Source organism: Bubalus bubalis, chromosome 1, assembly GCF_019923935.1.
Source record: "Bubalus bubalis isolate 160015118507 breed Murrah chromosome 1, NDDB_SH_1, whole genome shotgun sequence".
In the NCBI taxonomy this organism is placed as follows: domain Eukaryota; kingdom Metazoa; phylum Chordata; class Mammalia; order Artiodactyla; family Bovidae; genus Bubalus; species Bubalus bubalis.
Genome location: NC_059157.1, coordinates 127,705,274 through 127,731,991, shown reverse-complemented (window position 1 = coordinate 127,731,991; position 26,718 = coordinate 127,705,274). Strand labels below are relative to the sequence as shown.

The following is a 26,718-nucleotide window of genomic DNA, read 5'->3' as shown; positions in this document are numbered from 1 at the left end:
CTACAGGATATGGTACCCATCATAGTTGATTACTGCCTTCTGCTACAGCGAAAGTGAGTATACATTGCCTGTCAGATTCAATTATTTTGAATCCTACTTGCCTCTCGCTTTATTATAATATACTGCTATGAATTTGACCGAATGGTTTTTTAAAACAATGAATTTACAGAAATTTGATTCTTTAAAAATTTTCAGTCCATTTACCTAATAAAATTAACTTGTCCAATATAGATGCTGTGGGTATATCATCTGTAAATTTATGTGGCAGAATAGTGGAGATGAAGAACATAGCAAAAGAACAATACTACTTAAAGATCTTAAAAGTGTATGATTCATGCACTATATATATATATCTATATGTAGAGAGAGCATATATATATATGCTTTTTTATGAATCATCACTAAAACACAGTATTTCATACCATTAAAAAAAAAGGCAAGATTTATTGTGTTTCCACAGTGTTGGTTTTTGGAGCCTCTTTGTTTAAAAGAAATCAGTGTAAATTAACTCTTGATTAGATTCTGTTTATTTAAATTGTAACTGTGTAAATTAACCAGCCTGTGCTATTTCATAATTCTTCAGATTTATAATAATAGTTAGTGTCCTATATTCCAGGTTTTGTTCTAAATACTTTCCATTAATGTATCTATCTTTTATAACAAGTTATTTAACTTTTATAATAGTGAGGTAGGTATCATTATTATCTTCATTTTACATATGAGGTTCCAGAAGCAGTGTGTGATTAAGCAGCTTGGAAAGCTTACTCATGCTTCTTTTGAGGAGCAAAGGTAGGGTTCTCATGCAGGCGGTCTGGCTCCTGGGCTTTGCTCCTAACACCAGCTTGCGCCGCCTCTTCGGTAGTGGAGGACAGCTCTGAGGATCCAGGGCAGACACTCCCCAAACCCTGTGCAGCGCTGCCTTGACTCCTGGATTGATGTCTGTTCAGGCTGCCTGAATCATACACAGTTGGATCATACTAGAAAGTGTCAGTGAAGGTTATCAAGAAGACAGTTATTTGCTGTGTTAGACCTTCAGTTAAGTCACAAAGGGCTCTAGCTTCTGTTTACTTAGGGCTCATTCATTCCAGTGTTTTAGCTATAACATTAAATGTAATTATCCAGTGAAGTATATTGTATTCATGGTTGGGGTATTGTTGAGAACATTGTTTTACATTATACATTATATTGTATTTACATTATATAGTCTTCTTTATAAAGACCCATGGAAGACATTTCTCTTACATCTAGTGGAGTGTTGTTTGGTTCTGTTGATATATATAGTGTACACTGGGCAGTGTTAGGATGATGCTCTTGCTCCCTTCAGTCTCTGAATTTGTAATTATCGCATCATCAAAGCTGAGTTCTTCACATTTTTTAATTGTTAAATTGATAGTTCAGAATGTGAATTTGGTAATTTTCTCTGTCAATTTGAAGTTATGAATGATAAACTCCAAATAGGATCTTTAATATGAGTATTAAAAGTTATGTAGAAGACTTTTTTGATGGCCCTCTGTTATTCAGAATGGATTTTTTTTCTGCTACACTCTCTGTAGGGAGCTAAGTTTGAAGTAATAAACATCTGTTTTGAAATTAGCCCTTCCAGGAAACAAAGTCTGCACCCTGAAGAGTAATGCCTAAGTACAGAGAGAAACACAAGAGCCAAAAACTTTTTTTGTATGTACTTTTCTTTCTCACTCTTTCTCTGATGCTCTAATAAATATTCTCCCAGGATGATGAGAAAATGTCTTAGAATTTTGTTTTTATTTGAAGTTAGAGATGCAGATAGGAGTTGCTGAGTTATGTTTTTCTTGCTTCTTTATTATAGCCTCTTACTGGTTAAGAAAGAAACTTTGTAGTTTTGCGGTTAATCTTACCAGTACTGCATGCTGCAGTTTGTCACAGGAGTGCCTTATTTGTCAACTTTTATGTTCTGGTTACTGAATTTTTAGCTCTTTAATTCTCCTCCCCCAGACTTTTTGTGCTGAGCTGAAATATATAATTATCTTTCCTAGCATGTTGTTTTTAACAACACATTACAGAGTGCTGCTGCTGCGTCGCTTCAGTCGTGTCCGACTCTGTGCGACTCCATAGACGGCAGCCAACCAGGCTTCCCGTCTCTGGGATTCTCCAGGCAAGAACACTGGAGTGGGTTGCCATTTCCTTCTCCAATGCATGAAAGTGAAAAGTGAAAGTGAAGTCACTCAGTCGTGTCCTACTCTAGGGACCCCATGAACTGCAGCCTACCAGGCTCCTCCATCCATGGGATTTTCCAGGCAAAAGTACTGCAGTGGAGTGCCATTGCCTTCTCCGATTACAGACTGCAAGGACTAGCAAATACAACATTTTCCTTAAATTCATTAGAGTTACTTTGTTACTCTTATTTTATCTTTATTATAGTAAAGCTTCATTAATCTCAGTTACTTTTATTTGGCTAGTAGTTGGTAATCACAAAAATGTAATGGACTATTGATTTAAAGTGAAACTAACATGAAAAATACTCCAATAAATGTAAAGCAAAGGGGAAAATGATGCAAAAATTACATTTGTGGCTATGAGAAAAAAAATTAATGGATACAGACCCCCCCAATATTACAAATACTGTTTATTGAAAAGCAGCATGAAGCAAACCTAGAGCCTATTACACAAAGTGAAGTAAGTGAGAAATACAAATACCTTATATTAATGCATATATATGGAATCTAGAAAGATGGTACTGATGAACATACCTACAGGGCAGCAATGGAGATGCAGACATAGAGAACAGACTTTTGGACGCAGTAGGGGAGAGAGAAGGTGGGATGATTTGAGAGTGTAGCACTGAAGCATGCTTACCATATGTAAAGTATATGGCGAGTGAGAATTTGCTGTATAATACAGGGAACCCAAAGCCGGTGCTCTGTGACAACCCAGAGGGATGGGATGGGGAGGGAGGTTTAAGAGGGAGGGGACACATGTATACCTATTGTCGATTCATGTTGATATATGGCAGAAACCATCACAATATTGTAAAGTAATTGTCTTCCATTAAAAATAAAATAAAAGCCTATTGGGACTTCCCTGATGGTCCAGTGGCTAAGACTCCAGTGCAGGGGGCCCAGGTTCGATCCCTGGTTGAGGAGCTAAATCTCACATGCTGCAACTAAGACCTAGCACAGCAAAATAAATAATAAATAAAATAAATAAGTAAATAAAAATAAATCAATAAAATAAAAGACTGTTTAAAAAAAAAGCAATGTGGGGTTCTGTGCAGTTGTAGCCAGTCCATTTATCATTTGTCCCCTTCCAGGACTTTAGGTGAGGCAAGTCCCCATCCCATTACTTTCAGACTCTACTCTTGTGCTTTTTGTGGAACTTGTCATAAAAGACCACATGTGTGGATGAACCATCTACCACTTTTCACAGCTGATGTGAGGCACATGTGTAATTACATATGTGTAATATGTAAATATGTAAAGATTACACACTTAGCAAATAAATAAGTAATCAATCAATCCTAACAGATAAATAGAATTAGCACAGTTACTGTATTTAAAAAAGAGAGAATTAAAGAATCAGTGAATTATATGTCAGTACACTGCATGGAAACACGGATTGCCAGTCATCAGAGAACTGAAAAGTTATATTGTTTAATTTATAATTAAATTATATGGGGAAAAAAAACTAAAGACAATTGTCCATTGAAACTGTTGAAATTATACATTGCTGATGGCTATGTGAATTGGTGCTGTGATGCTTTTTGGAGATAATTTAGTTTTTTAAAATTTTATTTATTTTTTAATTGGTGAAATATTGCTTTACAATTTTGTGTTGGTTTCTGCTATACAACAACACGAATCAGCCATAATTATATATATGTAAAATATCCCCTCCTCCCTTCCCTCCGCTCCCCCATCCCACCCCTCTATGTCACCACAGAGTGGCAGGCTGGGCTCCATGTATTATTTAGCAACTTCTCATTATCTGTTTTACACATGATAGTCTATGTATGTCAGTGCTGTTTTCTCAATTTGCCCCATTCTCACCTTCCCCCACCTTCCTGTGTCAACAGGTCTGTTCTCTACTAGGTTCATCAGTGTATTATTTTTCTAGATTCCATATATATGTGTGTGTGTGAATATACAATACTTGTTTTTCTCTTTCTGACTCACTTCACTCTATATAAGAAACTCTAGGTTCATCCACCTCTCTACAACTGACTCAAATTCATTCCTTTTTTATGGCTGAGTAATATTCCATTGTTTAAATGTACCACAACTTCATTATCCATTCATCTGTTGATGGACATCTAGGTTGCTTCTGTGTCCTGGCTATTGAAGATGTTGCTGCAGTGATCATTGGGTTTATGTGTCTTTTTGAATTGTGGTTTTTTTAGGGTATATGCCCAGTACTGGCACTGCTGGGTCATATGGTAGATTTATTCTTCGTTTCTAAAGGAATCTTCATACTGTTTTCCTTAATGACTGTATCAGTTTACATTCCCATCAGCAGTGCAGGAGGGTTCCCTTTTCTCCACATCCTCTCCAGCATTTATTTGTAAATTTTTTGATGATGGCCATTCTGACTGGTGTGAGATGATACCTCATTGTAGTTTTGGTTTGCGTTTCTCTAATAATGAGCAGTATTGAGCATCTTTTCATGTGTTTATTGGCCATCTTTATGTCTTCTTTGGAGAAATGTGTTTATTGGTCTTCTGCCCTTAATTTGATTGGGTTGTTTGTTTTTCTGATACTGAGCTATATGAGCTACTTATATATTTTGGAGATTAACTCTTTATCAGTTGCTTCATTTGCAATTATTTTTCCCATTCTGAGGGTTGTCTTTACACCTTGTTAATAGTTTCCTTTGCTGTGTAAAAGCTTTTAGGTTTTTTTAGGTCCCATTTGTTTGTTTTGGTTTTTATTTCCATTAATCTAATAGGTGGGTCAGAGAGAATCTTGCTGTTATTTAGGTCAAAGTGTGTACAGCCTATGTTTTCCTCTAAGAGCTTTATAGTTTCTGGCCTTACATTTAAGTTTTTAATCCATTTTGAGTTTATTTTTGTGTATGGTGTTAGAAGTGTTCAAATCTCATTCTTTTACACTTAGGTGTCCAGTTTTCCTAGCACCATTTAAATGCCACACTTTTTTTTTTTTTTTTTTTTTTGGTATCTTTTGACTTTAAATAAATTTCTAAAAGTAGAATGACTAAGGAATTATTAATAAGTACCCCAAATGGAAAGACTACATAAGGAGTTGTTCACTTACTCATAATAGTGAAATAGTAGAAATAAGTGTTATCCTACAGGAATAGCTAAATAAATTCTGATGTTTTGGCATATTGACACATAAGTTAGACAAAATGATAATTTTAAAGAGTGACTAGAAACTTAGAGGGAGAAGGCAGTGGCACCCCACTCTATTATTGTTGCTTGGAAAATCCCATGGATGGAGGAACCTGGTAGACTGCAGTCCTTGGGGTCGCTAAGAGTCGGACACGACTGAGCAACTTCACTTTCACTTTCTACTTTGATGCATTGGAGAAGGAAATGGCAACCCAGTCCAGTGTTCTTGCCTGGAGAATCCCAGGGACGGGGGAGCCTGGTAGGCTGCAGTCCATGGGGTCGCACAGAGTCAGACATGACTGAAGCGACTTAGCAGCAGCAGCAGAAACTTAGAATAATGCTTATCATATAATTTCATAAAACAAAATTCAGATTATATCAATGATGAATATAACTCTAAAATTATTTCTGGGGATTTCCCTGGTGGTTCAGTGGTTAAGACTTCACATTCCAGTGCAGGGGATGCATGTTCAGTTCTTGATCAGGGAGCTGAGATCGCATCTCTTTGACCAAGATGCCTCTTGGTCAAAAATCCAATAATAAATAAATAAAAATAAAAAACAGAAGCAATATTGTAATAAATTCAATAAAGACTTTAAAAATGGTCCACATTAAAAAAATCTTTTAAAAAAGTAAAGTTATTCTTTGCAGAAGAAATGCGAAATAAATAAAACAACTGTTGAGTGTGGCAGCATTTGATTAATTACATTTTTTTTGTTTCTGCAATAAAAGTTTTCAGCCATGTTTTTAAAATATTGAACATTTTCTTTTTCCTTTCCCTCAATTATCACTACCTAAACCCTTTGGGAAGCAAGGGGCAAGAACTAGATAAAGAAGCAAATTGGCCATGCAGATCAGATGGGAAGATTTAAATATCAGGAAAGAGGAAAGGATAAATTATGAATAGTCCATTTAATTTTTTTCCGTTTCATCATAGTGTCTGTACTACCTACTCTCATATTGGTATTGTCTTTAAGAAGCAGTGTGTCATAAGGGATTCAGCACAGAGTTTAGGCCCAAAGACTGATTCAAATTCTGACTCCATCCCCTTGTTAGCTAACTGACTTCCAGCAAATTATTTAACTTACTCAACACTTTTTATCTGTAAAAAGTATTGGGCAAATTAATTAGGATAGTATATATAATATGAGATTTTTCTAAACATAAAGCTCTATGCAAATATTGTTACTATTTTTAGTAAACTTGGAAGTTGAAATAGGAGAAAGATGAGATATACTTAGTAGACTGAATTTAATGGATGGTTGGAATGTTCCTAAAAGTATTTTCCCCCATTCTGTTACAGGGATCTTTTATTTAGCCAGGTGTATGACAAATTAAGTGAGAATTCAGTGGCCAAAGGAGTGTTTCTGGAGTGCCTTGAACCATATATTTTAAGTGATAAATTGGTGGGGATCACACCCCAGGTAATGAAAGACTTGATTGTTCATTTCCAAGATAAAAAGTTAATGGAAAATGTGGAAGCCCTCATTGTGCATATGGATATCACCAGCCTAGATATTCAGCAGGTGAGTTTATAGGCAGTCTACTAAATTATGGAATAGATATCATTCCTTTATTGATTATATTTATCTGATTTTATTGGGCCTCACTCTATCAACCCCAATGATTTTTTTAGCACTTTTTGGTAATAAGAGGTCTCATAAACTTGTATTTGTCAGTATATTTCTTTGAAGTGTTCTTTATTGAGAGCTAGGTTAGAAAATCCTGCAAGCCTTTGGTTTCTTTGACAGCCCCCAGACCTCTTAGCATAGAGTTTATATTTGGCAGTTGCTCAGTAAATAATTATTGGCTGATCCTCCTTCATCAGTTTGTTCACTACTACAGTTTTCATCCTGCAAATGAATTTCAACTGTAAGTACTTTCACATGATAATAGAATATTTTTACTTTAGAGAGTATGAAGCCATTTTTTTGAAAAGTTAGTTTATATGTCCAGAGTTGATAACTTTCATACATTGTTTTGAAATACAGAGCGTAGTATAAGAAGCAAATTTTTGGACATTTTAGCTTGATTAGCCAACCTGCTGTTTGATAAAATGCTTTTAATATATCTGAGGTCTCCAGAACAAGTTTTAAGTCCTTAATTGAGGAGCAAATATGTATCTGACCTAGGACACTTCACTAACTCTTTAGTTTCACATTAGTCCAATTATGAGCAAAGACACAAAGATATCAAGGGGCTGAGCCCTATGATATAAAATATGAGTGACTTACAAAGTTAGAAGGACCAATAGGTTTTTTTTTTTTTAAATGTGCAAAATCACATGGAAATGAAGTGTTTGAAAAATGATTGTTTTCTTCCTGGAAGCTCTGTATGAATGCCTGTTCGTTTGCAAAAACCAGTTCCTCTTCTATATATGCCTTTCTGTCACGTGGGTAAGTTGGCATAATCTTCACATCTGACATTAGGTCCATTGATTTGAGAGCATGTTATCTTTCTAGCTTTATTTACCTGTCACTGATACAAGAGAAATTTCTAATTTCTTCTCCTTTCAACATTTTTAGCTTTTCTCTGAAACTGGGTTAATATATCTACTCTTTTTCATGTTAAAAAAGCAGTTTAAACAATCTCCCCTCAGATTCCTTTCTCTCTGTATCAAACCTTCCCCTTCTTCCTCTTGCCTTACCACCACATCTAATTTCCCCCTTGCAGCCAGATTCCTTCCTTCCCCCGCTCTTTCTCCTTTCTTTCCCACACTTTGAAAGTATCTTTTAGATTGCTTCTTCCATTTCATTAACATCCTAATAATTCTTCAACTTTGCTTTCACTAGAGTCTGTAACGACCTCTATGTCCACTATATCAAATGATATTTCCCAAATTCCTTCAACAGCATTTATTCATTAATTCAAGAAGAATTTATTGAGTGAAAGCCTCTGAGTGTGCTTTTATGAACCTAGTGGACAAGGCTCATAAGGCTTACATTAGCAAAAAAAAAAAAAAGTTTGACAGTAAAAGACAAACAAGTAAACAAACCAAAAATATCCAAAACAAGTGTTCTGTTAAAAGTCAAACAGGTAAAGAGAGAATGAGAGACTATCTTAGATTGTTATAGAAAACTTTCTTGAGAAAATAGCATTGAGTCTGATTGATTCTGGAATCTGAATGGCAAGAGGAATCAGTAATGCAAAGATCTTGGAGAAGATTGTTACGGGTAAAAGCTACAGCTGATGCAAAAAACCAAAAAAAAAAAAAAAAAAAAGATATGCCTTGGGTATTAACATGCTTAGTCACTCAGTCATGTCTGACTCTTTATGACCCTATGGACTGTAGCCCACTAGGCTCCTCTGTCCATAGGATTGTCCAGGCAAGAATACTGAAGTGGGTTGCCATGCCCTCCTTCAGGGGATCTTTCTGACCCAGGAATTGAACCCAAGTCTCCTGTATCTCCTGCATTGTGATAAAGATAAATGATTCTTTATTATTGAGCCACAGGGGAAGCCCTTTGGTGTTAAAGTTACAAATGAAGGAAAAACAACTTGATTGAAAAAGAAAGGTAGCCCTTTCAGGGCAGGGTACAGATTTTTCTATTTTATTCTGAGTGTTATATGAAATCATCAGATGATTTTAAATGAGATTACTCTGATTTGCTTATGGGTAGCAGATTGAGAGATGGGGACCAAGTAGAGAAGAAGCAAGGAAGTAGGTTAAGAGCTAGTCAAAAGGAGGTATACTGGCCAGAGATGGTAGTGGTGAAGTGAAGAGAGATGGTTTGACTTTGGGTATGTTTTGGAGGTAGAACTCATTTTCTGATGAATCAGACCTGAACGTGTGGAAGGAGAGAATTTAAGACTCTTGCCTAATATTTTGGCTTGTGAAGCAAGGTGGATAGTAATTCCTTTAAGAAGATTGGAAGACTGGGATAGATCTGAGTGTAGGAGACAAAATCAGGAGGTATATTTTGCAGTTTTGAGATACTACTAGACATAGACATTTAGGTGATGATATCAAGTCAGTGGTTGAATATGTGAGTCAGAGGGGAGGCTAGGGAAGCTATAAAGATATGTATGACCTTGACACTGGCTGAGAGGAAGAGAAGAGGACCCAGAACATGCCTTTGTCTGGAAAAACTTTCCCATGACACCTGGCTTCCATTTTCCCTCTGAACCTCTTTGGCTGTTCCCTTACCATTCTCCTTTTTTGACCTCTGCTCTTCTACTTCAGTCTTCTCCTGTCACTCACTACTATAATTTAGCTCTCATAGGAACAGAGTGTGATGTACTACATACTTCAAGTCAGGGCTTCGCAGGTGACTCAGTGGTTTAAAAAAAAAAAAAAAATCCACTTGCCAATGCAGGAGACACAGATTCGATTCCTGGGTCAGGAAGATCCCCTGGAGGAGGAAATGACAATCCACTCCAGTGTTGTTGCCTGGAAAATTCCATGGACAGAGGAGCCTGGTAGGCTATAGTCCATGGGGTTGCAAAGAGTTGAACACGACTGAGCAACTGAACTTGATCCTTCAAGTCATCTCTGTTCCTCTTTCTGTTTTCTCAAATTGATTTCTCTTCATCCTTAACCACTTCAAGCTCCTTTCCTCCTTTCTGCTCCTTCTGCCTGCAAAACCCCTCGTTTCCTCCTCTGCCTTTGGCTTACATACATGCATCTCTTATTGTTCAGTCACTCAGTCGTGTCCGACTCTGCGACCGCGTGGACTTCAGCACTCCAGGCTTCTCTGTGCTCTACCATCTCCCAGAGTTTGCTCATACTTATGTGCATTGAATTGGTGATGCCACCCAACTGTCTCATCCTCTGTCGCCCCTTCTCCTCTAGTCTTCAGTCTTTCCCAGCATCAGGGTCTTTTTCATTGAGTTGGCTCTTCACATCAGGTGGCCAAAGTATTGGAGCTTCAGCATCACTCCTTCCAGTGAATATTCAGGGTTGGTTTCCTTTAGGATTGACTGGTTTGATCTCCTTGCTGTCCAAGGGACTCTCAAAAGTCTTCTCCAGCACCACATTTCGAAGGCATCAATTCTTTGGCACTCAGCCTTTTTTATTGTCCAGCTCTCACATCCATACGTAACTACTGGAAAAACCATAGCTTTGACTATATGAAACTTTGGCGACAAAGTAATGTCTCTGCTTTTTAATAGGCTGTCTAGATTTGTCATAGCTTTTCTTCCAAGAAGCAAGCGTCTTTTAATTTCATGTATCCGTTAGGTCCTAACTTAAATATTGCTCCCTCAGGGATGACCTTCTGAATACTCCAGACCAAGACAGGTTCCTTTATAGACTTACACATTTGTAAATGAACTATTTGCGTAGTTGAGTATCTTCCCCAAGTCATAATTCACTTACCATTTTGTGCCCCTTCTTTTGGTGAGTGTCCAGGATGAATGGAAGCGCTGTCAGGGTAGAGACTAGATCTGGATTTGTCTTACGTGTTATCCCAATGCCAAGGAGAGGATCTGAATATAAATGTTTGGTAAATATTTGTAGAACTAGTGACCAAAGGTAGAATGGATATGGAAAGGGGAAGGATAGAGAAGAAATAAAATCATATATTGGAGGATGTTTAAAAGTAGCTATTATACTATTTAAAGTAACATTGAACCTACAACAGCTCTTACCCTGGCATTGTGTTTGAGTACTTTAATTTCAGATTTTTTTTCAGAGAAGGAATAAGAAAAATTAGGAAAGAGAATTCAAAATCTTCCCCATAATTAAAGCTTTGAGGAAAATAATTGGTGAGACTTACTAAATTGTATGGACCAAGCAACATTTCCTTTTTACAGATAGTTCTCATGTGTTGGGAAAATCGACTATATGATGCTATGATCTATGTCTACAACAGAGGCATGAATGAATTTATTAGTCCAATGGAGGTAAGATTCTTCATAATTTGTACACATATTTAATATTGTCTATTGTTTTTTCGCTTCTCTCTATTTGCTTTGAATAGTTTGTTTTCATCCAGTCACTTTAAATTGTCTTGTAGGTTTATTAGACTTGCACCCATTGTTGTTCAGGACTTTAGATAGTCTTTATAATTTTATACTTTCATATACGTATATGCCATTTCATTCTTTTTATCTACATAAGTAGGTGTTTAAATCCCAGGGAACAATAGATAAAAGCCTGTGAGACTCGAAGTTTTTTTTCTAAAAGATTTTCATATTGTAGCTTTTCCAAAAGTTATAAGAAATTTATTCTATACTATGGAATAATTATTTATTAATTATTATTTATTAATAATGAATAATTATTCAATTCTATAATAGAGTAATACTCTATTACTCTATATGGAGTAATGGTACTATTGAGTAATGTTGTTTTGTAGTATATTCTGCTAGGGGAAACTCCTTAAAATGGTGAGAGGTCATTATTTGTTAATAGCTAATTTGTTGCTTTTCCCATTTCAGGATTTTCTAGCATTCATTAGAATTTCTTATTATCCTTACCATTAGAAAAGAGCACCTAAAAAGCATTTGGGTTTATTTTTAAAAGAAACAAACCTGTCTCCATCATGTTAGTTCCTTTAAATTTGAAGACAGAATTAAGGGTTATAGATTGTGGGTATGTCAGGAAGATCCCCTGGAAGAGGAAATGGCAACGTACTCCAGTATTCTTGCCTGAAGAATCCCATGGACAGAGGAGCCTGGTGGGCTACGGTCCATAGGGTCTCAAAGAGTCAGACATGACCGAAGCGACTTAGCACGCATGCAGTGCCCTGCCAGCCCACCGTATTATTACAGTGACTGCATTGCCTGGGTCAGAAGATCCAGGCGTCTCCTGAAGGCATCCAGTCAACACTTTTGCATATTTAATGAACATCCGAAAGCATTTACAGTATTATTTAAGTCAGCAGTCATTCCATGATATTTCAGTTTTCTTTTCACTTGGAAGGTGAATATCCCTTTAGTTCATAACTCCTTAAGTTTTGTGTACTTCTTTTCTCTTGGTCATTTTCCAGAAGAGTGCCACAGCCTTCCCGCACTGGTTTTGATTTTGATTGTGTTTCAAATAAGTATTCTTAACATTTGAACACCTCTCAGCTGCCTCTTCAGTGAGGTCCATGACCTCTGTGCATGCAAAAATGTTCTCCATTTTTAAACCACAATTACACTATTAAACCACAATTAGGAATGATTAATGCAGTTTCTAGTTTCTCTCAAAATAATCCCTGCAAACAAATTCTGATTTGATGCATTGTATGTTGTGATAAAAATGGTTGTGGGGTGTTGTTATTGCTGCTTTTGAAGTTTCTGTTTTGTGTGGATTTTTTATTGCTCAGAATCTGGTTTGTATTTATAGCTATGCATCTCAGATGGAACACTTTACTGTTGAGGTTGCCTTGTTTTTTTGTTGAGTAGTTTTCAAGTTTAATGACTTTCAGCAGGAGCCTGGTGTTTGTTGTTAAATAGTTATTTGGAGATTTTAGCAGTGGGAAGTTAGAGGCATCCTGTGATTGCCCTTTTATAATTCTCTGCCTGTAAAGAAATCACTATTTAGTGTTTAAAGTTTAGTTATTTCAGTTTAAAGAGGTCCAAATTAAAAGAATCTGAAAAGAATAGATACATGTATATGTATCACTAAAGCACTTTGCTGTACACCTGAAACTAACTCTGTTGTAGCCACGCGTTCCGGGAAGCAAGCTCACTCAGGACAGTGCAGACAGTGGAGTGCCGTTTATTACACCAGTGGGCCCAAGGCAGAGTCTCCTCTTAGCCAAGGACCCCGACCGACTTTTGTGAAAACCTTATATACCTTAAAGTGTACTGCTCAAGCCCACATCCCCAAATTCCTTAAACCTAGACTGGAAAGTGTTAAGGGGAGATACAATCAGGTTACAGCCATGATTCATAATCAGGAGGGTCGGCTAGTTACACATTGTAGCCTACACCAGTGGGTGCCATAAAGATTATAAAGGTGATTGACTACATAGGGGATTATTACATTCTTTTTGGCAATGGAAAATCTTGGTTTGGAACCTGGTGTTTATCAGTCCAAGAGGCCAGTTTGGCCGTAGGTATGTTATCTATCCCCTTGGCTACCAGGCCCATAAGTCCAAAGCTCACCGAAAGTACAAGATGGAGTTTCCTTCTTTTTCAAGATGGAGTCAGCTCAGTCTGTTCCTTTCCTCCCTCAACACAACATTGTAAATCAACTATACTCTAATGTGAACTAAAAATTAAAAAAAAAAAAAAGGAACTGTATTGCCTTTTGAAATTTTCTAGTTTTTCTAGAATGAAAGACAGTGTCATTATATTTGAGATGATTACCATAGTCTCTGAAATCTTTCCTTAGTTCTAGTTTTGGCTGCTTCTGATATAATAGTGCCTTGTGTTGGGAGGGAAAACTTTTCCTCTACCAACTGAAATCCGAATGGTGGGGAGAAGACGGTGAATTAACTGACAGCAAACAGATTGACAGGGGAAAAGACAAGGTTTCTTCACACTTGTACTGGGAGAACTCAGGAATGAGTGAATCACTAAACAGCCGGAGGGAGAGGCTCATCTACCAGTTAATGAAACTTGGGGTGTGAGGGGGCAGGGATTTAGGTTTCCTTGGAAAATATGAAGAGCTTTATTGGGCTTTTGGATACTAATGAATAGTTGGATTTGCCCCACTTCCCAGTGCTAAGGGCCTGTCTTCTCCCAAAACAGTAAACTCCCTCCCAGGAAGGCCAGCGTAGTTTTGCCATTAATCTTGTATTTTCATAGGCTCTGCTTCCATTTCGACGTCTTTTTCTGTGGCTGCTGGTTGTTCACATGTTTTCAGCTTACAGTAATCTTACTTACTGTTTTAGTGGGCTACTAATCCTTTGATTTGCTTACTATTTAAAAAAAATAAAGCTCTTTTAGGAGTCTGAGGATAGCTTATATTAGAAATAATGTTCTCAACAAAGACTTTCTTCTAACTGGTATTTGTTAAATGGTTTCTTTCAGTGAGGAATATGACAACAATGATTATTTCCTAGTGATCCTACTGAAACAGTTTATGTCCACATTAAAAGTTTTTATATTTAATCTTAATAGCAAATGACTAATTCAGAGAAAGGTGATTATAGCATAAGATTTTAATTATTTTTTGAAACATTTTTTAAAGATGATGTTGATTGTTCTATTAATTTTCATGCAGAAACTTTTCAGAGTCATTGCACCTCCTTTGAATGCAGGAAAGACGCTAACAGGTATTAATTTTCTAAGCCTTAATGTTTTTCTCTTTTTTGTGTTTAAAAATATTATTTAAATAACACAGATTTCACCAATTTTATGTGTACAGTGTGAATTTTGATAATTGTACATGATCATGTAACAACTGACATATTCAAATTGTAGAAGGAGCTATATAATTCCACACTAAAAGGTTTCCTTCTGTCTCTTGTACTCTACTTCACACAGTCCCATCCCCTGGCAATTTCTGACCTACTGTTTTGTTTTTTTTTTTAACTACTGTTCATGTAAATAGAATTACATAGTATTTAGTTTTGGTGTTTTGTTTATTTCACTTAGCACAGTGTTTTTGAGATTCATCCATGTTGTTGCATATATAATTTTGTTCCCTTTAGTTGCTGAAAATGGTAATCCATTGTCATTGGTTTATCTATTCATCAGTTGAAGGATCCAGTTGCTTCTGTTTTGGAGCTATTATAAGTAATGCTGCTCCATTTGTGAATGAGTTTTGTTATGTTTTTAATTAAACTTTTTATTATGAGGAAATTGTAGATTCACATGCAATTGTATGAAATGACACAGAGATCCTGCATACTGTTTACCCATTTTCCCTCAGTGGTAACATCTTGCAAAACTAAAGCAGAGTATCACAACCAAATAGTCACACTGATACAGTCACAGTACAGAACAGTTTCATCACCACAGGTATCCCTATTGTTCTTATTCCCCATTGCTGCCCCGTAGCTGTGAATAAGTTTTCTTGGGCATGTGTTCATTCTTCTTGGACAGCTATCTAGAATTAGAATGGATGGATTGTATAGTAAATATATGTTTTACTTTCTGAAGTATTGCTGTTTGGTTTTTCAAAATGAGTATACCGTTTTACATTCCCATCAGCAGTATGAGAGAGTTCTGATAGCTCCATATCTTTGCAAGCACTTGGTATTGTCAGTCTTTAAAAATATTTAGCCATTCTAAGTGGGTGGATAATGGTATCTCATTGTGGTTTATTTTTATTTTTTATTTTTTTTGCTTTTTATTTTTATTTTTTTTTTAAATTTTATTTTATTTTTAAACTTTACATAACTGTATTAGTTTTGCCAAATATCAAAATGAATCTGCCACAGGTCTACATGTGTTCCCCATCCTGAACCCTCCTCCCTCCTCCCTCCCCATTCCATCCCTCTGGGTCGTCCCAGTGCACCAGCCCCAAGCATCCAGTATCGTGCATCGAACCTGGACTGGCAACTCGTTTCATACATGATATTTTACATGTTTCGATGCCATTCTCCCAAATCTTCCCTGCCTCTCCCTCTCTCACAGAGTCCATAAGACTGTTCTATACATCAGTGTCTCTTTTGCTGTCTCGTACACAGGGTTATTGTTACCATCTTTCTAAATTCCATATATATGCGTTAGTATACTGTATTGGTGTTTTTCTTTCTGGCTTACTTCACTCTGTATAATAGGCTCCAGTTTCATCCACCTCATTAGAACTGATTCAAATGTATTCTTTTTAATGGCTGAATAATACTCCATTGTGTATATGTACCACAGCTTTCTTATCCATTCATCTGCTGATGGACATCTAGGTTGCTTCCATGTCCTGGCTATTATAAACAGTGCCGTGATGAACATTGGGGTACACGTGTCTCTTTCCCTTCTGGTTTCCTCAGTGTGTATGCCCAGCAGTGGGATTGCTGGATCATAAGGCAGTTCTATTTCCAGTTTTGTAAGGAATCTCCACACTGTTCTCCATAGTGGCTGTACTAGTTTGCATTCCCACCAACAGTGTAAGAGGGTTCCCTTTTCTCCACAACCTCTCCAGCATTTATTACTTGTAGACTTTTGGATCGCAGCCATTCTGACTGCTGTGAAATGGTACCTCATAGTGGTTTTGATTTGCATTTCTCTGATAATGAGTGATGTTGAGCATCTTTTCATGTGTTTGTTAGCCATCTGGATGTCTTCTTTGGAGAAATGTCTATTTAGTTCTTTGGCCCATTTTTTGATTGGGTCATTTATTTTTCTGGAGTTGAGCTGTAGGAGTTGCTTGTATATTCTCGAGATTAGTTGTTTGTCAGTTGCTTCATTTGCTATTATTTTCTCCCATTCTGAAGGCTGTCTTTTCACCTTGCTAATAGTTTCCTTTGATGTGCAGAAGCTTTTAAGGTTAATTAGGTCCCATTTGTTTATTTTTTCTTTTATTTCCAATATTCTGGGAGGTGGGTCATAGAGGATCCTGCTGTGATGTATGTCAGAGAGTGTTTTGCCTATGTTCTCCTCTAGGAGTTTTATAGTTTCTGGTCTTACATTGAGATCTTTAATCCATTTTGAGTTTATTTTTGTGTATGGTGTTAGAAAGTGTTCTAGTTTCATTCTTTTACAAGTGGTTGACCAGATTTCCCAGCACCACTTGTTAAAGAGATTATCTTTAATCCATTGTATATTCTTGCCTCCTTTGTCAAAGATAAGGTGTCCATATGTGCGTGGATTTATCTCTGGGCTTTCTATTTTGTTCCATTGATCTATATTTCTGTCTTTGTGCCAGTACCATACTGTCTTGATAACTGTGGCTTTGTAGTAGAGCCTGAAGTCAGGTAGGTTGATTCCACCAGTTCCATTCTTCTTTCTCAAGATTGCTTTGGCTATTCGAGGTTTTTTGTATTTCCATACAAATTGTGAAATTATTTGTTCTAGCTCTGTGAAGAATGCTGTTGGTAGCTTGATAGGGATTGCATTGAATCTATAGATTGCTTTGGGTAGTATACTCATTTTCACTATATTGATTCTTCCAATCCATGAACATGGTATATTTCTCCATCTGTTAGTGTCCTCTTTGATTTCTTTCACCAGTGTTTTATAGTTTTCTATATATAGGTCTTTAGTTTCTTTAGGTAGATATATTCCTAAGTATTTTATTCTTTCCGTTGCAATGGTGAATGGAATTGTTTCCTTAATTTCTCTTTCTGTTTTCTCATTATTAGTGTATAGGAATGCAAGGGATTTCTGTGTGTTGATTTTATATCCTGCAACTTTACTATAGTCATTGATTAGTTCTAGTAATTTTCTGGTGGAGTCTTTAGGGTTTTCTATGTAGAGGATCATGTCATCTGCAAACAGTGAGAGCTTTACTTCTTCTTTTCCAATTTGGATTCCTTTTATTTCTTTTTCTGTTCTGATTGCTGTGGCCAAAACTTCCAAAACTATGTTGAATAGTAATGGTGAAAGTGGGCACCCTTGTCTTGTTCCTGACTTTAGAAGAAATGCTTTCAATTTTTCACCATTGAGGATAATGTTTGCTGTGGGTTTGTCATATATAGCTTTTATTATGTTGAGGTATGTTCCTTCTATTCCTGCTTTCTGGAGAGTTTTGATCATAAATGGATGTTGAATTTTGTCAAAGGCTTTCTCTGCATCTATTGAGATAATCATATGGTTTTTGTTTTTCAATTTGTTAATGTGGTGTATTACATTGATTGATTTGCGGATATTGAAGAATCCTTCCATCCCTGGGATAAAGCCCACTTGGTCATGGTGTATGATCTTTTTAATGTGTTGTTGGATTCTGATTGCTAGAATTTTGTTAAGGATTTTTGCATCTATGTTCATCAGTGATATTGGCCTGTAGTTTTCTTTTTTTGTGGGATCTTTGTCAGGTTTTGGTATTAGGGTGATGGTGGCCTCATAGAATGAGTTTGGAAGGCTACCATCCTCCGAAATTTTCTGGAAGAGTTTGAGCAGGATAGGTGTTAGCTCTTCTCTAAATTTTTGGTAGAATTCAGCTGTGAAGCCGTCTGGACCTGGGCTTTTGTTTGCTGGAAGATTTTTGATTACAGTTTCAATTTCCGTGCTTGTGATGGGTCTGTTAAGATTTCTATTTCTTCCTGGTCGAGTTTTGGAAAGTTGTACTTTTCTAAGAATTTGTCCATTTCTTCCACGTTGTCCCTTTTATTGGCATATAATTGTTGATAGTAGTCTCTTATGATCCTTTGTATTTCTGTGTTGTCTGTTGTGATCTCTCCATTTTCATTTCTAATTTTATTGATTTGATTTTTCTCCCTTTGTTTCTTGATGAGTCTGGCTAATGGTTTGTCAATTTTATTTATCCTTTCAAAGAACCAGCTTTTGGTTTTGTTGATTTTTGCTATGGTCTCTTTTGTTTCTTTTGCATTTATTTCTGCTCTAATTTTTAAGATTTCTTTCCTTCTACTAACCCTGGGGTTCTTCATTTCTTCCTTTTCTAATTGCTTTAGGTGTAGAGTTAGGTTATTTATTTGACTTTTTTCTTGTTTCTTGAGGTGTGCCTGTATTGCTATGAACTTTCCCCTTAGGACTGCTTTTACCGTGTCCCACAGGTTTTGGGTTGTTGTGTTTTCATTTTCATTCGTTTCTATGCAAATTTTGATTTCTTTTTTGATTTCTTCTGTGATTTGTTGGTTATTCAGCAGTGTGTTGTTCAGCCTCCATATGTTGGAATTTTTAATAGTTTTTCTCTTGTAATTGAGATCTAATCTTACTGCATTGTGGTCAGAAAAGATGCTTGGAATGATTTCTGTTTTTTTGAATTTACCAAGGCTAGCTTTATGGCCCAGGATGTGATCTGTCCTGGAGAAGGTTCCATGTGCGCTTGAGAAGAGGGTGAAATTCATTGTTTTGGGATGAAATGTCCTATAGATATCAATTAGGTCTAACTGGTCTATTGTATCGTTTAAAGTTTGTGTTTCCTTGTTAATTTTCTGTTTAGTTGATCTATCCATAGGTGTGAGTGGGGTATTAAAGTCTCCCACTATTATTGTGTTATTGTTAATTTCTTCTTTCATACTTGTTAGCATTTGTCTTACATACTGCGGTGCTCCCGTGTTGGGTGCATATATATTTATAATTGTTATATCTTCTTCTTGGATTGATCCTTTGATCATTATGTAGTGACCATCTTTGTCTCTTTTCACAGTCTTTGTTTTAAAGTCTATTTTACCTGATATGAGTATTGCTACTCCTGCTTTCTTTTGGTCCCTATTTGCATGGAAAATCTTTTTCCAGCCCTTCACTTTCAGTCTGTGTGTGTCCCCTGTTTTGAGGTGGGTCTCTTGTAGACAACATATGTAGGGGTCTTGTTTTTGTATCCATTCAGCCAGTCTTTGTCTTTTGGTTGGGGCATTCAACCCATTTACGTTTAAGGTAATTACTGATAAGTATGACCCCGTTGCCATTTACTTTATTGTTTTGGGTTCGAATTTATACACCATATTTGTGTTTCCTGTCTAGAGAATATCCTTTAGTATTTGTTGGAGAGCTGGTTTGGTGGTGCAGAATTCTCTCAGCTTTTGCTTGTCTGAAAAGCTTTTGATTTCTCCTTCATACTTGAATGAGATCCTTGCTGGGTACAATAATCTGGGCTGTAGGTTATTTTCTTTCATCACTTTAAGTATGTCTTGCCATTCCCTCCTGGCTTGAAGAGTTTCTGTTGAAAGATCAGCTGTTATCCTTATGGGTATTCCCTTGTGTGTTATTTGTTGTTTTTCCCTTGCTGCTTTTAATATTTGTTCTTTGTGTTTGATCTTTGTTAATTTGATTAATATGTGTCTTGGGGTGTTTCGCCTTGGGTTTATCCTGTTTGGGACTCTCTGGGTTTCTTGGACTTGGGTGATTATTTCCTTCCCCATTTTAGGGAAGTTTTCAACTATTATCTCCTCAAGTATTTTCTCGTGGTCTTTCTTTTTGTCTTCTTCTTCTGGGACCCCTATGATTCGAATGTTGTAGCATTTAATATTGTCCTGGAGGTCTCTGAGATTGTCCTCATTTCTTTTAATTCGTTTTTCTTGTATCCTCTCTGATTCATTTATTTCTACCATTCTATCTTCTAATTCACTAATCCTATCTTCTGCCTCTGTTATTCTACTATTTGTTGCCTCCAGAGTGTTTTTAATTTCACTTATTGCATTATTATATATTGACTCTTTTTTATTTCTTCTAAGTCCTTGTTAAACTTTTCTTGCATCTTCTCAATCCTTGCCTCCAGGCTATTTATCTGTGATTCCATTTTAATTTCAAGATTTTGGATCAATTTCACTATCATTATTTGGAATTCTTTATCAGGTAGATTCCCTATCTCTTCCTCTTTTGTTTGGTTTGGTGGGCATTTATCCTGTTCCTTTATCTGCTGGGTATTCCTCTGTCTTTTCATCTTGTTTAAATTGCTGAGTTTGGGGTGTCCTTTCTGTATTCTGGCAGTTTGTGGAGTTCTCTTTATTGTGGCGTTTCCTCGCTGTGTGTGGGTTTGTACAGGTGGCTTGTCAAGGTTTCCTGGTTAGGGAAGCTTGTGTCGATGTTCTGGTGGATGGAGCTGTATTTCTTCTCTCTGGAGTGTAATGAAATGTCCAGTAATGAGTTATGAGATGTCTATTGTTTTGGGGTGACTTTGGGCAGCCTGTATCTTGAAGCTCAGGGCTGTGTTCCTTTGTTGCTGGAGAATTTGCTTGGTATGTGTTTCCCTGGAACTTGTTGGCCCTTGTGTGGTGCTTGGTTTCAGTGTCGGTATGGAGGCGTTTGATGAGCTCCTGTCAATTAATGTTCCTTGGAGTTAGGAGTTCCCTGGAGTCAGGGTTTGGACTTAAGCCTCCTACTTCCAGTTATCGGTCTTATTTTTACAGTAGTTTCAAAACTTCTCCTTCTATACAGCACCATTGATAAAACATCTACGTTAAAGATGAAAAGTTTCTCTACTGTGAGGGTCACTCAGAGAGGTTCAAAGCGTTACATGGAGAAGAGAAGAGGGAGGAGGGAGTTAGAGGTGACCCAAAGGAGATGAGGTGGAATCAATAGTGGAGAGAGTGGGCTAGCCAGTAGTCACTTCCTTCTCATTGTGGTTTAAATTTTTATTTCCTTCATGGTTAGTGATGTTCAGCATCTTTTCATGTGCTTTTGCCCATTCATGTATTTTTTTTTGTATGAGTCATCCATTTAAATCTTTTAGCACTTTCTAGAAAGGTAGAGAAGAGATGTTATTTGACTTCATATTATTGAATTCTGGGTGTGTGAAATCTCCGCCAGAGCCTTTTAGAGTCCTTATGTAGTCTGGGTACAAGGCCTTTTTAAATATGTGTTTCACAAAATTTTGTGCCCAGTCTGTTGCTTACTGTTTTATTTTCTTAACCATGTTTTTCAAAGAACAAAAGTTTTCAGTCTTCATGAGGTCCATTTTATTATTTTGTTTTTCTGTAGTTTTCGACTTTTGGTGTTCTGTTTAAGAAATCTTTGTCCAACTCAACATCATAAAGATTTTATCTTTTGTTTGCTTCTAGAGATAAAATAGTTCTAGTATTTGTGTTCAGTTTTGTAATACATTTTGAGTCTGTTTTCATATATGATGCAAGGTGAAGTTCAGGGACTTTTCCCTCTGTAGTTAGCAGTTAGTTCCTCTACCATTTTTTGAAAAGATTATCTTGTTTCTATTGAATTATCTGTACACCTTTTGTGAAAAAATTGTTTTTGCAAAAAATTGATCTTTGTCAAAAGTCAACTGACTGTATGAGTTTATTTCCAAACTTTCTGTTACATTCCATTGGCCTGTATGTCAGTGCTTAGTTGCTTCAGTTGTGTCCAACTCTGTGACCCTATGGACTGTATCCCACCAGGCTCCTCTGTCCATGGGGTTCCTCCAGGCAAGAATACTGGAGTGGGTTGTCATTTCCTCCTCCAGGGGATCTTCTCAACCGAGGGAGCAAACTCGTGTCTCTTACCTCTCCTGCATTGGCAGGCAGGTTCTTAACCACTAGTGCCACCTGAGAAGCCCAATGCCAATAATACACTGTCTTGATTGTAACTTTATAGTAGGTCTTTTTTTTTTTTTCCCCCAAGGAATTATTCAAGTTAGTTGCATTTATTTTTTTATTTTTATTTTTTTTAAACTTTACAAAATTGTAGTAGGTCTTAAGATCAGGTATCTTTAGTCTTCCAGCTTTATTCTTTTTCAGAATAAAAGGCCCTTTGCCTTCCTTAATGACCTTTAAAAATCCGCTTATCAGTTTCTTTTAAAAAGCTTACTTGAATTTTGTTTGGGATTGCATTGATTCTATAGGTTAGTTTTGGTGGGGAGGGGATTGCCATCTTAATGTAGAGTCTTCTAACCTATGGATATATATTTTCCATTTATTTTGGTCTTTTAAAATTGGTTTATTTTCTCAACTTCTGCAGAAAGACAGCTGAGACTTTGATAAAGATTGCTTTGAATTGGTAGATCAATTTGGGGAGAAGATTGCTTTGAATTGATAGATCAATTTGGGGAGTGTTGCTATTTTAGCATTATTACATCTTCCAGTTCCGTGAACACAGTCTATGTTTCCATTTGTTTGGTCTTGTTTAATTTCTTTCAGTGTTGCAATTTTCAGTGTACAAGTCATATACTTCTTCTTTTGCTGAATCTATTCCTAGCTTATTTAGTTTGATGCTATTATAAATGTATTTTTAAAAAAATTCATTTACAGAATGTTCATTGGCAGTGTATAGAAATAAAATAAAAAAATTTTTGTTTTTTGGCTATACCAGCAGCTTGTGGGATCTGAGTTTCCCAAGTAGGATTTGAACCCCAGCCCCAGAAGTGAGTGTTGAGTCCTAACAATCGGACCACCAGGGTATTTGCAGTAAAGTTGATTTTTATATTGATCTTGTACCTGCATCCTTCATTCACCAGTTCTAATTTTTAAAATAGATTCTTTGAAATTTTTCACCTATATGATCATGTCATCTGTTAATAAAGTTAATTTTACTTCTTCCTTTCTGATCTGAATTCCTTTTATTTTTCCTCCCTAATTGATCTGGCTGGAACCTCCAATACAGTGTTGAGCAGAAGTGGCAAGAATGGACATCCTTAGCTTTTTCTGCCTAAGAGGGAAAGCATTCAGTTTTTTACCATTAAGTTCAATTCAGTTCAGTTGCTCAGTCATGTCTGACTCTTTGCAACCCTGTGAACAACAGCACGCCAGGCCTCCCTATCCATCACCAGCTCCTGGAGTTTACCCAAACTCATGTCCATTAAGTCGGTGATGCCATCCAACCATCTCATCCTTTGTGTCCCCTTCTCCTCCTGCCCTCAATCTTTCCCAGCATCAGGGTCTTTTCAAATGAGTCAGCTATTTGCATCAGGTGGCCAAAGTATTGGAGTTTCAGCTTCAACATCAGTCCTTCCAGTGAACACCCAAGACTGACCTCCTTTAGGATGGACTGGTTGGATCTCCTTGCAGTCCAAGGGACTCTCAAGAGTCTTCTCCAACACCATAGTTCAAAAGCATCAATTCTTCAGCACTCGGCTTTCTTTATAGTCCAACTCGCACATCTATACATGACTACTGGAAAAACCATAGCCTTGACTAGATAGACCTTTGTTGACAAAGTAATGTCTCTGCTTTTTAATATGCCGTCTAGGCTGGTCATAACTTTCCTTCCAAGGAGTAAGCGTTTTTTAATTTCATGGCTGCAGTCACCATCTGCAGTGATTTTGGAGCCCCCCCCAAAATAAAGTCAGCCACTGTTTCCACTGTTTCCCCAACTATCTGCCATGAAGTGGTGGGACCGGATGCCATGGATATGATGTTAATTGTGGGTTTTTCATAGATGGCCTTATCATTTTGAGAAAGTTGCCTTCTGTTCCTAATTTGAGTGTTTTTAACATGGAATGGTTGGATTTTATCAAATGCTTTTTTCTGCATCTGTTAAGATAATCTTGTGGATTTTGTCCTTTATTTTATTGATATGGTTTATAAGCTTGCTTCATTTTTGTATGCTAAGTCAGTCTTATGTTCTTGGAATAAATCTCACTTGGTCACAATATAATTGTTTTTACATGTTTTAAGATTGAGTTTGCTAAATTTTTCTGAGAATTTTTTATGGCTGTCGTCATAAAAGATATTGTTCTATAATTTTCTTTTTTTTGGGGGGGGCATTTTATTTTTTTATTTTTTATTTTATTTTTTTTTTAATTTTATTTTATTTTTAAACTTTACAGTATTGTATTGGTTTTGCCAAACATCGAAATGAATCCGCCACAGGTATACATGTGTTCCCCATCCTGAACCCTCCTCCCTCCTCCCTCCCCATACCATCCCTCTGTGTCGTTCCAGTGCACCAGCCCCAAGCATCCAGTATCGTGCATTGAACCTGGACTGGCGACTCGTTCCATATATGATATTATACGTATTTCAATGCCATTCTCCCAAATCATCCCACCCTCTCCCTCTCCCACAAAGTCCAAAAGACTGTTCTATACATCAGTGTCTCTTTTGCTGTATCGTATACAGGGTTATTGTTACCATCTTTCTAAATTCCATATATGTGTTAGTATACTGTATTGATGTTTTTCTTTCTGGCTTACTTCACTCTGTATAATAGGCTCCAGTTTCATCCACCTCATTAGAACTGATTCAAATGTATTCTTTTTAATGGCTGAATAATACTCCATTGTGTATATGTACCACAGCTTTCTTATCCATTCATCTGTTGATGGACATCTAGGTTGCTTCCATGTCCTGGCTATTATAAACAGTGCCGCGATGAACATTGGGGTACACGTGTCTCTTTCCCTTCTGGTTTCCTCAGTGTGTATGCCCAGCAGTGGGATTGCTGGATCATAAGGCAGTTCTATTTCCAGTTTTGTAAGGAATCTCCACACTGTTCTCCATAGGGGCTGTACTAGTTTGCATTCCCACCAACAGTGTAAGAGGGTTCCCTTTTCTCCACACCCTCTCCAGCATTTATTACTTGTAGACTTATGGATCACAGCCATTCTGACTGGCGTGAAATGGTACCTCATAGTGGTTTTGATTTGCATTTCTCTGATAATGAGTGATGTTGAGCATCTTTTCATGTGTTTGTTAGCCATCTGTGTGTCTTCTTTGGAGAAATGTCTATTTAGTTAGCTCTCCAACAAATACTAAAGGATATTCTCTAGACAGGAAACACAAAAACGGTGTATATAATTTTCTTTTCATATCTTTTCTTTTTTGGTCTTAGTATCAAGTATATTTGATATCTTGGTATACTTGCTCATGAAATGAGTTGGGAAGTGTTCACTCTTCTGTCTTTTGGAAGAGGTTTTGAAGGATTGGTGTTAATTCTTTAAATGTGTGGTAGAATTCATTAATAAAACCATGTGAACCTGGAATATTTTTTGTTGGAAGTTTTTAAATTACTAGTTCAGTCTCTGCTTGTTAAGTCTGTTCATATTATTCATTTCTTTTTGAGTCAGTTTTGGTAGTTTTTGTATTTCTAGGAATTTGTCCATTTAATCTGTTATCTAATCTGTTGGCATATAGTGGTTATGGTGTTCTCTTATAATTCTTTCTGTTTTTATAAGGTTTATAGTGATGTCTCTTATTATTAATATTTGTAATTTGAGTCTTCTCTCTTCTTGATCTGTCTAGCTAAAGGTTTGTCAATTTTATTGTTTTTTTTCCCCCAAAGAACTGATTTTGATCTTAGTGATATTATTTTTCTTTGCTCTTTCATTTACTTCTGCTTAGCCTTTGTTATTTATTTCATCTTGCCTTGGGTTTATTTATTTATTTTTTTAAGTTTCTTGAGGTAAAAGTCTAGATTATTGATTTGAACTCTTTCTTCCTTTTTTTTTAAACGGGTGTTTATAGTTGCAAATATCTCTAAGCAATGTTTTAGCTGTGTTCCGTAAGTTGTGTCTCTTGTATCTTTATTTTCATTCATCTGGAAGTATTTTCTAATTTGCCTTGCTGCTGCTGCTGCTAAGTCGCTTCAGTCGTGTCCGACTGTGTGTGAACCCATAGACGACAGCCCACCAGGCTCCCCCGTCCCTGGGATTCTCCAGGCAAGAACACTGGAGTGGGTTGCCATTTCCTTCTCCAATAATTTGCCTTGAGATATTGGTTATTTAGAAGTATGTTGTTTAATTTCCACATATTTTTGGATTTCTCACATTTCCTTCTGATACTGATTTCTCACTTTTTCCCATTGTAGTTAGAGAACATACTTTGTATGGTTTCTATTTTTTTCGTTTATTGAAACTTATAGCCTAACATATGACTTATTCTGGAGAATATCCCAAGTGCACTTGAAAATAATGGACGTGTTTTGTTGTTGAGTAGAATGTTCTATAGATGTCTGTTAGATTTAGTTGGCCTGTAGTTTTTTTCAAGACTTCTATTTCCTGTTCATCTTCCTCTAATTGTTCTATCCATTATTGAAAAATGAGTATTGAAGTATCTAAATGTTATTGTTGAAATATCTATTTCTTATTT

At 36.6% G+C, this 26,718-nt stretch overlaps 1 protein-coding gene across 11 annotated transcripts in view; it reads left to right on the top strand.

Annotated features, from left to right (window-relative positions):
* VPS8 (VPS8 subunit of CORVET complex) overlaps nt 1–26,718 on the top strand; it is a 302,528-nt gene that overhangs the window by 87,015 nt on the left and 188,795 nt on the right. For all 11 annotated transcript variants that reach the window (XM_025287194.3, XM_025287196.3, XM_025287177.3 and 8 more), the window contains 4 exons: nt 7–53; nt 6,624–6,846; nt 11,075–11,164; nt 14,421–14,472. In XM_025287194.3, coding sequence (XP_025142979.3) covers nt 7–53; nt 6,624–6,846; nt 11,075–11,164; nt 14,421–14,472 — 412 coding nt within the window. The remainder of the gene's footprint in view (nt 1–6; nt 54–6,623; nt 6,847–11,074; nt 11,165–14,420; nt 14,473–26,718) is intronic.